Source organism: Mauremys reevesii, linkage group 2 (genome assembly GCF_016161935.1).
Source record: "Mauremys reevesii isolate NIE-2019 linkage group 2, ASM1616193v1, whole genome shotgun sequence".
In the NCBI taxonomy this organism is placed as follows: domain Eukaryota; kingdom Metazoa; phylum Chordata; order Testudines; family Geoemydidae; genus Mauremys; species Mauremys reevesii.
Genome location: NC_052624.1, coordinates 5,933,375 through 5,949,745, shown reverse-complemented (window position 1 = coordinate 5,949,745; position 16,371 = coordinate 5,933,375). Strand labels below are relative to the sequence as shown.

The 16,371-nt window shown below is 48.5% G+C and overlaps 1 protein-coding gene across 1 annotated transcript in view; it reads left to right on the top strand.

Moving 5' to 3' along the window:
- PTH1R (parathyroid hormone 1 receptor) overlaps positions 1 to 16,371 on the top strand; it is a 165,034-nt gene that overhangs the window by 113,567 nt on the left and 35,096 nt on the right. The window contains exons 5-6 of the mRNA XM_039525674.1: positions 9,884 to 9,978; positions 12,849 to 13,035. Of these exons, the coding sequence (XP_039381608.1) occupies positions 9,884 to 9,978; positions 12,849 to 13,035 (282 nt within the window). The remainder of the gene's footprint in view (positions 1 to 9,883; positions 9,979 to 12,848; positions 13,036 to 16,371) is intronic.

Genomic DNA, 16,371 nt, shown 5'->3' with positions numbered 1-16,371 from the left:
GGTGCTGCTTTGAGTTGGTGGGTTCTGGTCTGCGGGGAGCTTGCTTCTGAGGGTGAGGTTGGGAGACTGTTTGAAGGCCAGAAGAGGGGGATTGGGAAAGATCCCCGTTGAGTAGGGGTTGTAACTGTTTAATGATACCCTGTATGGGTTCCACGTGGGGTGGTAGAGACGGACTCAAGCTTACACAGAGCTCTTCTCTGGGTAGCTCGAAAGCTGGCCTCTTTCACCGACAGAAGTTGGTCCAGTAAAAGCTATTACCTCACCCACCTGGTCTCTCTCGTATCCTGGGACCAGCATGCCTACAACAACACTACAAACAAAAAATGATATTATTATTCTCTTTCTCTGCTGGCGGAGGGTGGCGATTATAAAGCTGCTGTGACAGGATCCCCAGGGTGCAGCCTGGGACTGTGGGACCTCTGTGCCCCTGAACTCTCTCCAGCCTGGGCTGTCTCTCACAATGCCTTGCTAGTGACCAGCAGCAAACCCCTCCAGGCGCTGTCATCACTCAGCACAACCGCATGTGGAGCTCAGCTCGATTGCATGAATGCTCCCAGAGTCACTCATGAATCGCACAGGGAAAGGAACCGGAGCCAAATCCCCCCAGTTCCCCGCCTTGTACCACAGGAATATACCGTCTTGCACTGCTTAAGATGGTCCGTGCAAATTTATTAATTGGTTCGCCACGTCATCAGTGGGAAGTGGACATACACCAGCCTTTGCAGACCCGAGCAGATTACCAAACACTTCAGGCAAACTCGCCGGTAAAGATAAACAGTTCAATTTATTGAGTACAAAAGATAGATTTTAAGTGATTGGCAAAAAGTCAGAGTGAGTTACCAAAAGAAAAGAAAATCTAAGCACGCAGTCTAAACTCTCAACCCTGTTAGACTGGGCAACATCTAGATTAAGCAGTTTTTCTCATTCCACTGGATAATGGAGTTCATAGGACACAATTTCACCCTTGACATCTGGGCCAGTCTCCTCTGCTTAAGTCTTCTCAGTGTCCTTGTTGCTTGCGGCATGGTTGGGGGCAGGCAAAAGGCCAAACATGGGGCCCCTGTGTTCTGTTTTATACCCTCATTCCCATGTGCTTGGGGAATACACATCCAGGCATGTCTGGGGGGCATTGCTGAGTCTCCAGGCCAGGTTGGGCAATTCCCCTGGTGCGGCCTCATGCAGGGGAGTCATTGCATTGTAGCTCCCTTGCTGGACAATGGCTGTCGATGGGTTGTTTGACACCTCACCTGGGCATTGGTTACTGTCCTTGCTGTTGCCTCTGGGGAGCTAATATCTGGCTGATTCTCCCAACTTACAGCCTGTTTTAGTGACAGCCATACAACACGATTATCATAACTGCATATACATTAATGATACACATATATGGATAGAGAAATGACTTTCAGCAGATCATAACCTTTCCCCTGATACCTTACACGGCCTACTTAATATGCAAGATCACAATTATATATAAATGAGAAACATGGGGGTTACAGGGTGCTCCCCCAAGGTACAGAATGTCACAATGGCAATATAGCCCTCCAGTCTTTCACACCCTCCATTGAGTCTGCAGAACTGGTAATAATAAAGCCTCCTTCAACTGGGTCTCTAAATATAGAGGTCAGGCAGATGGATTCTGCCAAGACAGACTCGTCATCTCTACAAAGAGAGGCGTGTTTTCTATTATTATTTTTTTCCCACTGGGAGAAGAGCATTTTTGTGTCATCGGTAACAGCTGCACTTAACTAGCAATCATCCGCCGAGGTTGTTGGGAGATTTAGAGAGAGACAGATGGACAAACGGAGCCAATGGGAACCAAACACTAGAAAGTGTTGGAAAAACCTCCCTGTCTCTCTCTCTATAGATAGGTATTTGTTTAAGTTCTCTGTGTTCTCATTTTAGCTACCACGGGGTAATTATATGGCGGACAAAAGCAGCATACAGAGGGGGGTGGAGAAGGTTTGCATCTCTTTCCCTTGCCCTGGATGATACAAATAGGATTATTTCACTTAGAGCCGCGAAGGACCTGATTTATTTGAGATTAGCAAAGCGTGCTAAAACAATCAGTGCCAGGAGGATGAACTGCCCAGTGAAGCAATTGCTTCAGCGTTGTTCCAAAGGGGAATCTGAATGCTGGTGAAAGGTGCTGGATTGACAGCCCGGAGACTGATGCCCTCTGTTTAGCTGCAGATCAGGTAGTGGGCTGCCACTGGCTGCAGATAAAGTTTCCCTGCATGTCCCACTAATGTGCCGGAAGCGGCTAACTCGGGATGAGGACAGATCTCTTGGGAGAGGGCAGATCCGTGACGGAGCGTGTAGACCCCATGCCGCTGCGGAAGGTACCAGAGAGGCCCTGTGTGCTGAGCTTGCCCCACCTCTCCGGCCCTGTCAATCCCGTATGGTAGGGAGGAGGCCTTTAAAAAGGAGGAAACTGCAGTGAGCTGTGGGGAGAGAGATCACCCCGAGCAGGAAGCGGCTGGAACGACTCCTGCAGCTGCAGGGAGGACTCCCATCCAGGAGATCCCCAACCCTACGGGAAGTGCGGCCAACTCCCAGGGTGAGCCCAAGTCAGCTACCCCACCGGAAGGATGCCTAGAAAATGGCGACACAGACCACCCCGAAGTAAGAATGTGTTGCTGTCTTTCCCCTTTGAGTTGGCTCCGGGAAGATGTTGTTCTCGGGAGTTTGGCAAGTGAGAGGAGGGAGCTTCTTAAAGAGGTGTCCTAGTGGCATGATCATGGAGGTCCAAAGGGATTTCAGGGAGCCCTCCGGAGCTGTGCTGAATGCTGCCCCGGCTCAGTGAGCTTGTGTCTCTTTATGCTAATGCTCTGTCTTTAAGAGCTGAGATAACCCTGCCCTTCATCCAGCCGGTGGCCACAAAGGAGCCGCACAGGAGCTGAACGCAGGATCTGTGTGTCTCTAATCACAGGCAGCCTGCTCACTCCAGCCCGACGGGCTGAGAGATCTCTGGCTTCCAGCCTGAGCACCCGGGCCATACGGCTCCATTTCGTTTACTTTCCATCTGGTGTTTCAAGGAACTTGGGGAGTCAGATTCAGAGCCCAGCTGGCGCCAGTCCTCGAGGCACCTAGTGTGGTCAGAGAACCTGCATGCTGTCTGGTGCAATTTGTTTGTTTCACTGTTAAGGGCGAGACAGACCCATCTCTGAGGTCCCACGACCTCATGTCAGGATGTGCGTGGCTAGCACGTCGCATGCTTTCACTTGACCCCGGGTGCTGGTCCTACCTGGGGCACTCTCACTTCCACGCTGGTGCCCATCCATAGCACCTTGGATATGGGCACTTTCCCTTTCACGCTAGCAAGTCCAGCACTGATGTGTTCGCCTTGGAGACAGGCACGTTCACTTTCGCCCAGTGGGGTGGCAGCAGTAGGTAGCACATGATCACTTTCAGTGTCACCTGGGTGGGTAGCGATGGCGCCTGGCACATGATCACTTTCAAATGTGGGCCTGTTGACAGCAACGCAGGGATCTTCCACCCAGTAACCAAACGCAAACAGGCCTTGTGTCCCGCCAGATTCCCTCCTCTGCAAACGCTGTTAATCCCAGGCCCGGCTTGTTTAGGAAGGACAAACCCTCCCTAAAATAAAACCCTGAAGCCGTGGGGAAGGGAAACAGTGTGGACCAGCATCATGGGCTCAGTTCTGCCTGGAAACACCATCCCAGCAACGTGGCCCATCAGAGGGCATAACCATAACCCAGCCAACCCTGTCTTCATCCATGGCCACTTGTTTATAACGTGGTGGCGTCTCTGCTCCCAAGGAAATCGAAGTCCCATGCCAGGCACGATGGGAAAAGCAGAGAGCGTGCCAGGGCTGCTTTATCCAAACCGCATTGTTTAAAGCAAAGTTGTTTTCCAGCCCGGAGCTTTGGAGCTCCTTGGTATCTTCTCGACAATGGCATGATTTGTATGGCCTACAAAGTGGCTGAACTCCAGGTACTAATACATAGGTGTTACAGATTTCACAGCCACACTTTATATTCTAGTGCTGGTTGTATACGGTTAATACATGATGAACAGATGTTTTAATAAATGGTTAATCAATTCAGTCCAACAGCTCAAAACATGTCATATGGCCACCATAACGCCTTCTACTTTTGTGCTGATGGTCTATAACACATGCCTCTTGTGTCTAGAACATGCTGAGAACATCTGTTGGTCATAGGAGAGGCAGTGTGGCCCAGTGGATAGAGAGTGGGACTCAGGAGACCTGGGTTCTATTCCCAGTTCTGTCACTGGCCTGCTGGGTGACCCTGGACAAGTCACTTCCCCGCTCCAGGCCTCAGTTTGCTCAACTGTAAAATGGGGATGATGATACTGACTGTCTTTGCAAAGTGCTTTGCGATCTATGGAGGGAAAGCGCTGTGTAAGAGCTGTATGGGGATGTTGTGAAGGCCAAAAGTATAACTGAGTTCAAAAAAGAATTAGATAAGTTCATGGAGGACAGGTCCATCTATGGCTATTAGCCAAGATGGTCAGGGACACAGCCCCATGCTTTGGGTGTCCCTAAATCTCTGACTGCTGGATGCTGGGACTGGACCACAGAGGATCACTCGATAAATTGCCTCTGAAGCATCTGACACTGGCCACTGTCAGAAGACAGGATACTGGGCTAGGTGGTCCATTGGTCTGACCCAGTATGGCCATTCTTATGCACTATTATTATTTATTAAGCATGTATAAATGGAACCTTAATAGCCCATGTGACTGATTTAATCATTGCTATTTGTATACTAAAGTTTCATCTGAGCATCTCAAAGTACTTAACGAGTGCTAGTGAATTAAGCCTTACCCCTGCGAAGAGGGACTGTCTCCCCCTTTGACAGATCAGGGGACTCACACGCAAGGGGCCAAAATGTTCAAACTTAGGCACCTAAAACCAGACACTTGGGGGGCCAGATCCCTAGCTAATGTCAATCAGTGTAGCTTCATGGAAAGCAATGGAGTTACACTACTTTATACCAAACTGAGGGACTGGTTCCTAAATCCCTATGTAGCAGATGGTCTGATTTGGGAGGTGCCAAGTATGCACAACTCCTATCCAAATCCGTGGGGCATGAGGGGTCTCAGGACTGTGGGGGAGAGAGGCAGTTCCTGACTCCCATGGACTGTCCATGGGAGTTGGGCAATTAGCTGCTGTTTGAAAATGTCCCCCAAGGCCAATTAAGTGTCTTTTTTTTATATTAAAAAAATGGCTAGGAACAGTGACAGCATTTCACTGGCATGGGTGGCATTTGTGGCAGTCAAATGCTGTCCTCACTAGTTTTAAGCATGTAATTAATGACATCTGAATCAGCAGCTTTAACTGAGTCTGTAGATGTATGGGCCAGGAAACCCTTATTGAACTCACCCTTTATAATAACCATCCTTACACAACTCCTTAAAGAGGGTTGGATCCATTTCCTCTTCTTGACCGATCCCTTGGAGAGCTGTCTAAGGGCATGGCCAGGTGGAATCATTCCTCAGCCTCTGGGCTCCTAGAGCTGAATATCTCACATGCGGATATAAGATGATCCTGGCCTAAATTCACACCAGCGACTTGTGATTGTAGGGCCCTGGACTGAGGCACCTCGAAGGGGCCTGCTTCAGAAAGCACTGAGCACCTGCCCTTTGAGAATCAGGCCTCTTCACAGCAACTGCAGTTGGGCATCCTAAAAATAGAGACCTCCTGGATCACTAGTCATGTCTGAAAATGTCCTCCCGTCTATCCCGCACCAGATGCTCCATATCCTACTCGTGGTGTTCCATTGGAAGACAGGGCACAATGGGTGGTGATGTTTAGTGGCTTGGTGTCTCTTCGTTGTGACAGGTGTTATGCACCGTACAGGACCATAAAGCAACGTGAGACATCCTCAGACTCCCACGTGGCGGGTCGCGGGGCGGTAGGGAAAGCGGCCTCAGCAAAGCAGCTACTCCAGGTGGGCAGAGCCTTGATCCACCTCTCCCCGTGCACTGCCCAGGCGTTGGGCTCATGTAGGTTACCTCCTGCAAGAGAAGAGACATGCCCGTGGCTTTGGCACTGGCTGCACCAGTGTGGCTTGGCGCTGGGTGGTAGGAGACTGCTGCAGAAGGAATGGCTCCCAGGCCGGGCAGGAGAGGCAGGGCCCAGACTGGAAGCCTTTCTGCTGGCTCAAGGAGGAGCAGTGTCAGCTGGCCCCAGGGAAAGAGCCCTGACTTTCTCCTGGGAGGATGTCCCCAAGATACAGCCATGCCTGGCACAGCTAAGTGGAGGGAAGATCTCATGGGTAGAACCATGCCCATCCTCTCTTGCCAGAGGACAGAGCCCAGGTACAGGGCTACATTAGGGCTCGCTTGCTTGAAAGAAGATCAGGCATTGGCAGGAGCCAGTGGAGGCAGTGGTGGGGGGCAGGTAGAGATGGGACCAGGGCATGCCACAATTCCACATCTCCCCCTCCTGGGATAACACACAGCAGGATGCGTTGCTGCTGGGGGAAGTGGACAGGAGCCCATCACAGGCAGCAGCCTAGAATCTGCCCCATTTGAATACACGTCCAAATGCCCTCCAGAATTTGCTATTCCGCCTTGGAAGACAGTCGTCTGGGTGATGCCAAGGTACCCAATCCCCTCTCCATGCAGGCCCTGGCTGAGGCAGACTTGCTTTGGCCATGCCCACAGCAGTGTGCTAATTAGGTGTGACCAAGGCAGAGTTTCATTTGAAACAAGCGCACTAGTGTGGCCCGGGGGGACATGATGTTTCCCCTACCCACCTGATCTCCATCCCCCCATCACCACCCAGCTCTTAGGCGAGGGAGGAGAGCAATGTCTGTTTTGTGAAGACAAACATGGCACGGCCCGGGGTGCAAGAACATAACCATGGATGTGAAACTGTTTTCGTGGCCAAATAAATCCCAGAACAAATGCCACAATGCGAGCCACTGCTTCTTGAGCTCTGGGCTGTGATCTACCATCCTTGAGAGCTGGCCTTTCCCAGACCATTGCTGTTTGATCGCAATATCTGGGGCTTTTCTGAAAGCTCCAGCTCCTGGAGTCAGGTGATTAGGTGAGACTCTTGGCTTTTATTTTGGAAAAAGGCTAAGTTTGTAGCCGTGATGATTGTGGAGAAGAGCTTGAAAACACAAAGGTGCAAACCAGGAGGCAACCAAACAGAGCCTCACGTTTATTACTTTTAAAACCCTGGTGATTCTTTTAAACCAGTCTCGTGATTTGGAGGGACACGACTCGTGAGTGTCAGGTGGCTGGGGTTAGCGACGCTAAGCTGATCTTTTAACGGTGTGTTCAGAGTCGGATAGAGCGAGCACCAGGGAAAGAGCCTGGTGTATTGTACAGAGGGGAAGGATGGCCTAGTGGGTAGCAAACTGAACTGGGACTTGGGCTAGGCTGTGAATAGGAGGGCGGGGGGGCCCTCAAAATCTGTCCCCATTACAGGAACACCAGTCCTTGCACTCCCTGAGCACAAGGACTGCAGCAAGCTACTGATGGGATGGGGAGGAGCAAAGGATGAGGACGCACCAGCCTCTCCCCACTGTGCCCTTTCATAGGCCGCTCTGAGCAGTGTCCTGGGAGCGTCTGGCTTAAATCACTGAGGGTGGTTCTGAGAACTGCCTCTGGGGCAGTGTATCCCTGCCTCCCACCGCCACGGTTCAGCACTCAGTCAGGGGACTGTATTCTGCCGGCAAGGGAACAGTTCCCATGATCCAACAGGTCTCTTCCGACATGTCTGTGAGCCTAGCAATCTGTTTTCCCATGATGCCTCTGTGTTACCTGAACTTCATTTTGTTTCCTATGCTTGCAAGTGTGTGCATGTGTTTATGCATGCACGTGTGTGTGTGTGTGTATGTACGTGTGTGTGTGCGCATGCATGCATGTGTGTTTGGCACCTTTGTGTCACCATCATTTTAAAGGAGGGCCTCATGTGCTTAAACAGAAACATTAACCATGTGCTTTAGAATGTCTACTGGCCCATCAGACGGTCCCTTTCGGTAGCATACTCAGCGCTGCTACATGCAGCCATTGTTTGATGAGGCCGTGGGTGTTTCCACTTAAAATTCTGAATGGGGAAGGAGAAAGGATTTTGGTCCGCCTGCTTGGCATAGTAATTCTTCACCACCACGATCCCGTCTTGGAGCACAAGCCTTTGCGCTGGATGCAAGCACATGTTTCAGCACTGCCAGGATGTCCAGCTTCATTGGGGAAGAAGCAAGTTAGGCCCCGTACGGAGCCTTCTCTTTCAAAATGTGCAGTCTGCTTGTATTGTTTGCCTCCTGCAGCCACTGCTTGAAAAACAAAAAAAGAACAGTGGCAAGCCTGGCGCTCCGCCGGAAGAAACCACAAGGCCATGTTCCCAGGGCTGGGTATTCTGATGTAATAGGGCTTGAGGTTAGCATTCTAGTGTGGCATTTCTAGCCCCAGATCAAAATCAGAACTGTCAGTCTGAGCCCAGCATTACTAATGTTAATGAAACTCCGGGGTGGGGGAGGGAGGAGGAAGAAAGATGCTGAATTGGTTGGTTTCTTCCTGAGTTTATTTCTCTGTTCAGAAGACAAAATGATGATCTGTCATGTTGGTAGATGTTTTAACCTTGCTAAAGCTGATATTCAAACCTGCGACAGATATGTTCCTTCCTTGGGAGAAAGGAGATAGGCCCCCGGCTGACTCCCTGCAAGAGAAGTTTCCTTGAAGCTGTGACTTAGAAATTGGAGGTGAAAAAGACCTCTTAAGTATCTAGTCTGTATCCTTCATACAAGATTCTTCAGTTTGGAAAAGAGGAGACTAAGGGGGGATATGATAGAGGTCTATAAAATCATGAGTGGTGTGGAGAAAGTGGATAAGGAAAAGTTATTTACTTATTCCCATAATACAAGAACTAGGGGCCACCAAATGAAATTAATGGGCAGCAGGTTTACAACAAATGAAAGGAAGTTCTTCACACAGCGCACAGTCAACCTGTGGAACTCCTTGCCTGAGGAGGTTGTGAAGGCTGGGACTATAACAGGGTTTAAAAGAGAACTGGATACATTCATGGTGGTTAAGTCCATTAATGGCTATTAGCCGGGATGGGTAAGGAATGGTGTCCCTAGCCTCTGTTTGTCAGAGGGTGGAGATGGATGGCAGGAGAGAGATCACTTGATCATTTCCTGTTAGGTTCGCTCCCTCTGGGGCACCTGGCATTGGCCACTGTTGGTAGACAGATACTGGGCTAGATGGACCTTTGGTCTGACCCGGTACGGCCATTCTTATGTTCTTATGTTCTTAAGATTGATCTCTAGAGATCCATGCAGTCTAAAGCAAGGAGGCCTTTCTGATGAGACTTTGCAAACCAACGTCTTGCATGGACAATAACGATCCTTAGGCACTTCTGGAAGAACAGGTGCTTTCTCTTAGCCAGATTTCTCCTCCATGCATCTTTGTGTTATGTGCTGATGCCCTCCACCCCAGAGCTGGTTGCATATCACTGGTGCTGCATATCCTGTGGGCCAAGTCCTACACGTCCTTAGTCAGGCAAAAATCATAATGAAATCAATGGGAGTTTCGCCTGAGTAAGGGCCAGCAAAGGACATCAGGATTTGGCCAACAGTTTTCAATCCACTTTGGGATCTTTGGGGATGAAAGATGCTGCATAAGTCCAATTTGACACACCCACATAAATCAGGACTCTCCTGCAAAATTCACAGTAACTTTAGGAAATAGGTGTAGCCCTTTGTACGCTGTCCATGTACTCAGAAGACCACCTGATATCCTGTTCCCATAAGCACGCACTGCTTCTTTGACCTTTGTGTTTCTGTTCTCAGCCTGAGTCTTTATGCTGCTAGCATGGTTGGGTTACAGTAAAGCAGAATTCATTCTAATTTAGTTTTGTTTTTCCTCTTCACCATTTGTGCTGCAGGAGGTCTTTTATCGCCTCTATTTGATTTATACTGTTGGATACTCCATCTCTCTGGGATCCCTGACAGTTGCTGTCCTTATCCTGGGATACTTCAGGTAGGCGGCTCTGTTCTTCCTTTTGGGGAGTATCAGTTTAATCACACAGGTCGCCCGGAGTGGACTGAAGGAGACTTAGGTTTTTGTCCATAACAAAGCTCCTCCTTTTTTGTGTGTGTTTCATCTATCAGACACAGGGGCTATTTTAATATTTGCTGGTTGGGTTGTGTGTGGTGCCATTCAAACAAACCTCTTGGGGTTGGGTAGAACCCCCCCAGATCCTGACGTAATCACAGCAGGCAGACAGAGCACAAAACCTAATGCCTCTGTCTGTGAAAGGGATACGAGCTGAATGGAGCACATGGACGCAATGGCGCTGATTCTCTGGTCCCCTTGTGGTGCTCAGGAAGCAGAAATAGACTCTAAGCACCAAGGTGGGGATTCTCCCAGCGTGGGGGGCATAGAGCCAGCAGAGCTGGATCCTACACCTTGTCCCTGCCAGGAGAGGCCATAGCCGTTCTGCTGGCCAGGATGGGAAATGTTTTCGGTACTCATGGGGCGGAGTGAAACAATGTGGCTGGCTAATTATTGGAGCAAAACTGGCCAATCACTGTAGAGCAAAAACAAATAATTAAATCAAGCAGAGTGGCACAGCAGTCCGGCGCTCCTTAGAAGTGGCCGCTAGCCTTACCTGCCCCTGAAATTGGTCCATCTTCCTGCAACCTCACCTGGGCAAGGAAACTGTACCATCCGCATCCTTTGAGGACCACAGCCAGCTGGTGTAATTTAGAGCAGCCAACAGACTGCTGTAACCTGCACCCAGAGCTGGCGCTGGGCAGGGAACGCAGAAATCCCGAGTTCTGATTCTGGGCCACCCCTTGGGCTGTCACTGATGACTTAGTGGGCTGTGATCATGATAGGCAGTGTCAGCCAGCAACGGTGGGAGTAACCTATCCATGTCACTAACAGCAATGATGTGGCTGCATTCACTCTCCCAGGCAGCACAGAACTAGCCTGCGCTAAACCACGGCTGTGCAGTACTGGGAATCGCACATGGGACCTTTGACTCTAAAAACACAAAGGCTGCTCTCTGGGAAACTAAAGGGGGGCCGTTTTATTAGCCTAGACAACAAAGGGAGCCCCATACACGTAGCTCAGACGTGCACACAGGCCAGTGCGACACGACAAGCTCACATTGCTTTGGGACGGTGGTGAAGTTGACATGAGCTATTCGGAGACGCAGAGCGCAGCCCCGGCATGGCCATGCATCTCCTCTTTCTTACTGGAGACCTGGAGAGCTTGTTAAAACATTTAATGCTGTAACTTTGGCCCATTGAATGGAAATTCTGATTAAGCTCAGGTCTTGCGCTCGCCCATGCTCCTTCTTTCTGTTGATCGTTGGCAGAGCGGTTGTGCTCAGAGAAGCGACCGTGTTAAGGTAGCTTCCTCTTGCTCAGTAGAAATGTTCTCTCTAGTCACCCAGAGATAGGTTGACTTGCTATAGGGAGCAAAAATACACTTTTTTCCTACTATTTATTAGAGCTGGCCAGACTGTTTGGGCTGAAACAAGGTTTCTGCTGGAAAATGCTGTTTCGATGAAACCAAATTTTCTCGCAAAATTGTATCAATTTCGACATTTCCTTTTGAAAAAAAAATTGAGGGGGAAAAACCATTTGAAAACATCAGACCTCCCACTTCGATGTATTTAGAACAAAAAAATTGAAAAAAGCACCACTTTGGGTTTCGAAATTTACTCCGTTTGGTGTTAAAATTGGTATTTTTCAGTCATTTCAAAAGGATAAAAATAAAATGGTTGATTGTCCCAGGACAATTTTTTTCATTGTTTGATTTAGCCATTTTAGTTGCTGAAATTTTGGCATTTTGTCCTAATGGGGGATGATTATTTTGTTTTCAAAATCTCAATTTTTTTTCACTGGGCAGAAAATCCATTTTCCAACCAGCTCTCCTGTTGATATCTCTTTGCCCTGGAGAGCCTACACCACTCCACAGGAGTGCACTGGATTCTATTCCGGCTCACATATCATCCAGAGATTCGTTAATTAAATTTCAGTCGCAGGAACAAATCCTGCTCTTACTCAGACCTGTACAAATCCATTTAGCACTCTGTGTATATTGTTGGGCCTAGAGGCTTTAAATAGAGGAAAATACCAAGGAAGAATAATTGTGATTGTCTCAAGGTGCCCTTGCCCCCATTAAAACCCATAATCTTAAGGACAAACTTAGATTCTTTCATATCACTGGAGCTGGGGATTTCCAAGGATGTAAACTCAGAGGCGCTCTCAGCGCTAGCAAAACAAGCAAGATCACTTCTTATTCTTCTGCAGTGTAATGGATCCCAAAGTGCTTTACAATCTGTATTCAGGGATCACTGTCACTGCAATGCAGCCACCTCTGGTGTGGAGCTCAGCAGCAGTTTAACTGTGCCCAGCAACACTACACAACAGGAAGGGAAGTAGAATATTGTATCTAATTGAAGCTGAAGAGGGAATCTAGCCAGATAGGATGTAATTATTTACACAGGGACAAACAACCCTGTGCCACAAATGACCACAATTCTCTTGGGCCTAATTTTACCTCTTACCTGCAGGGTGTATAATTGAGTGGGACATCTCAGGGACCTTTAAACCCATCCCCCATACTTTAGTCTGGCGGCGGCACCGTATCCCACCCGACTGCAAGGTCAGCTGCCTCTGTGGCTTTTGTTCAGCCTCTGACCAATCCCCAGGGTTACGCGAGGGGTGAATTTGCACCGGAATGGGTCTGTGGCTTAGCTTTGGGTCACGGCATTCCTGAGAGAAGAGGTGTGCTGGGGTATCAGCACTGTCCCCACGGTGCCAGTAGGAAGCACAGCTGAGCTTGAATAGGCCCAGTTCGACTTCCAACCCTGTGTCTCCCCTCCCCACTTCCAGGCGTTTGCACTGCACAAGGAACTACATCCACATGCACCTGTTTGTCTCCTTCATGCTGAGAGCGGTCAGCATCTTTGTGAAGGACGCGGTCCTGTACTCCGGGTCAGCTCTGGAGGAGATGGAGCATCTGCCTGAAGAAGACTTCATGTCCGTTACCGAGGTCCCCACCGCGGATAAGTCGCAGTTTGTGAGTACTGCTGTATGGCCGGTTACGTCTAACCTCTCCCTCTTGTGTGGCTCACTCTGGGTACGCTGGTGATCTGGGGCCTTATCCACTTCCTGCCTTTTCCCCAGTGGGAGACTGAGACATCTGACCCCTCGTCCCCACCTAGTAAACCACAACGTCTTCCACATCCCCTCTTACACCTTCCCTTGAACCCAGCCCACGGTCTATACGCAATGACCCAAGAGAACCATCTGATCTGCCTGACCAATGCAAGTTCTTCACCCCCAGTCATCCCAGGTAACACCAGAGCTAGGGTTTGGGGCCATTCCCAGCACCCTTATGTGGAAAGATGGGCACCTCCTCTTTAAAGAACAGCGTCAGGGCCCCGTTGTACAAAGGGTACGTTTCCGCAGCCCACGGAAGCGAGCCTGAGAGCCCAGGTTGACAGACTTGGGCTTGTAGGGCTCATGCTACTGAGCCATAGAGATGTTGCAGCTCTGGCTACTGCTCGGAGCTGTACAGCCTCGGGAGAGGGTGGGTTTCAGAGGCTGAACTCCAGTCCGAGCTGCAACTTAAAAGTGCTGTCTAGCACCGTAGCACATGCCCAGGACTGTCGACCAGGGCTTAGAGGCTTGCTGCCATGGGCTGCCACAGGATGTGTCAATATACCCTTAGTGGCTGGGGAGAGACTCCCTTTTTGAACAATATCTGTGCCTCCGTTCCACCAGATATGTCAGCACATAAGTTTCCCAACGTGTCGTTCTCCCACCAGAGTACATCATTAAATGATTTTCCGCTCGGCAGCTCGTCTCGATACAAACAATGCAGACATCACTCAGCGGCCATTTCTAGGCCATCTGACACTCCTGTGGCAGAGACTTGGAGACAGATTCCATTGTCACCTCTACATGTTGACTTTCACCATAATTGGCTGTCCCCATTGTAGTTTATTACTATTAGGTATTGATATGTTTCTGGTAGAACCCATAATGGGCTAAGGGGAGGGATAGCTCAGTGGTTTGCTCTTTAGCCTGCTAAATCCAAGGTTCTGAGTTCAATCCTTCAGGGGGCCGTTTAGGGGTCTGGGGCAAAAATTTGTCTGAGGATTGGCCCTGCTTTAAGCAGGGGGTTGGACTAGATGACCTCCTGAGGTCCCTTCCAGTGCTGGCATTCTATGAATGGTCTCAGGCCTGATGATTTTGTACTCTATGAGCTAGATCCTCGCTCAGTGGAAGTTGGTGGAACTGTGCCAATTTATATGTAGGAACTGGCCCTGAAATGCCAAACTGGGTTATTCTTGTAGCCACAAATCGGCCAGTTTGAAAAGCGCTTCCCCTGCTCCCCGGATGTGTTCTGAATTTGGAAACGTCCGAGGGCTATTTCAGAACTAGTAATGCCACTTCACACGTTAGCATAGCCTGGTGAACACTGTGTGTGACATGAAGACCTGGGCCAAAAAATTGCAATTAATTTTTTTTGCACCCAAAAAATGCTTTTTTTCAGGCTCCCAAACTATTTGCTAAAATCTGGTTGAATCTGACAAATGATTTTGGGTTTGGGAACATTGGTGGAAAATTCCAAACATTTCAGCTTGACTTTTTGAATCAAAATCGCATTTCAATTTCAGATTTGGCCAGTTAAAACACACACACCCAATGGCTGAATTGAAACAATAGCCTCTCCCCCTTGTTCCCCCCCCCAAAATTGCCTTGAATTGGCTGAAACATTTAATACTTCAATAACAACAAAAAAAGGGCTTTGGTTCAAATCGAACTGGATTTTTTTCCAGATTTTTCAGTTCAGCCTCTGAACGGACAAATCTGTTATTTTCTTAGCATTAGTTACGTGTCCCTAATCTGCAGAGGATGTGGGTCTATTACAGACCATGCCACTTTACCGCAAGCTTTAGTGACTCATGTTTAATTCAAAAAATTGTCAATTTGATTCCTTGTATTGGTCATGATGTCGGCTGTTGCATTAGCTCCGCACTAGCCAACGTCAACTAAAAGGAAAACACTCGGCGTTTGCAAGGAATGCATGTACTTTGCTGCATTCATAGAGAACTTTTGTGTAATAAATAACCAGAAAGAGATGATTTCTATTTAGTGAACTGCAAAAGCAAAAAAGTACCTAAAGGTTTTAGCAATGATTAAGATATTACTTTATTTCCAAGGAAAGTGGGAGCTCCATAATTATTGCCTTGGGCTGTTAAAGTGTGGGTAGATGGTAATTTTCTAAGAATATAGAAAGTATCATATGAATGGGATTTTAAAAAAATGTATCTTCTTTATATTTTTTTTTCACTCTTTGTCTTTAACAGAAAGACAGCTCTGCACACTGAAAATTCCTCTTTTTAGCCACAGAAAAGGGCCTGAGCTAGGCAATTTTGTGCCAGTTGTGCTGGGGCTACATCGTTCACTTTATAATATTCTCTGAGCAAGAGGCAGCGTCTATATGCACTGCCCTAGGAGGACATGTTTTAAGTAGAGCAGGTCAGAAAATCGATTGTCCATCCTGCAAAAAGATTTCAAGATTTTGGGGGGGGGAAAAAAAGGCTTCCCAAATTGGGACAAACAGCCAAAATTTGGATATTTTCACAAAACAGAAATTCCCAGAAAGGTTCATTGTAGGTCAATCAAAATGTTTTGTTTCAATTTCCAAAATTTGTAATGTTAAAAACCATAAAATAGAGCACATTTTGAACTAAAAGTCACTTTGAAAAGAGAAATGGAAACGTTCTGGTCGGAAAAGGTCAAAACGAGATGTTCTGTCATTTTCAAAATGATTTTTTCCAAACTTTTTCATTACGAAATGTCATTGTAATGGATTCAAGTTTGCATAAAAAACAATCAATTTAACCAAAATGGCATTTTTTGACAGAAAAATGTTTTGATAAGTTTTAGACCAGTCACAAGCTTAGTCGCAGGAGTCATTTAAAAAGTGACTGCACAAAGCCCTAGAAAATCCACTGTCAGGAACAATCCTGCATCAGCAGCGGGGTGGGACAGGGCAAAGGACAGGGGTCAGCACTGCACGCACTGATTACTGCAATGTGGGATGAACACTGCTGCTAGGGTTGCCAACTTCCTAACTGCTGAAAACTAGACACCCTGCCCCTCCTCTGGAGTTTCAGCTCCTCCCAGCCCATCCTAGGACTCACCTGCCACCTGCAGAGCTGGGTTGGGAGGAACTGACATGGTGTCTGCCTGCCTGACCAATCAGGGCATGGAGGGGTGGGGGGGATCCCTGGAGCAGAGGGCCAGGGTGGGGAAATCGGGGCACAGCAGGGCAGGTGTAGGCCAACAGGATTCACACATCCACATGCACACACGCACACACACACCAACCTGTCTGCCA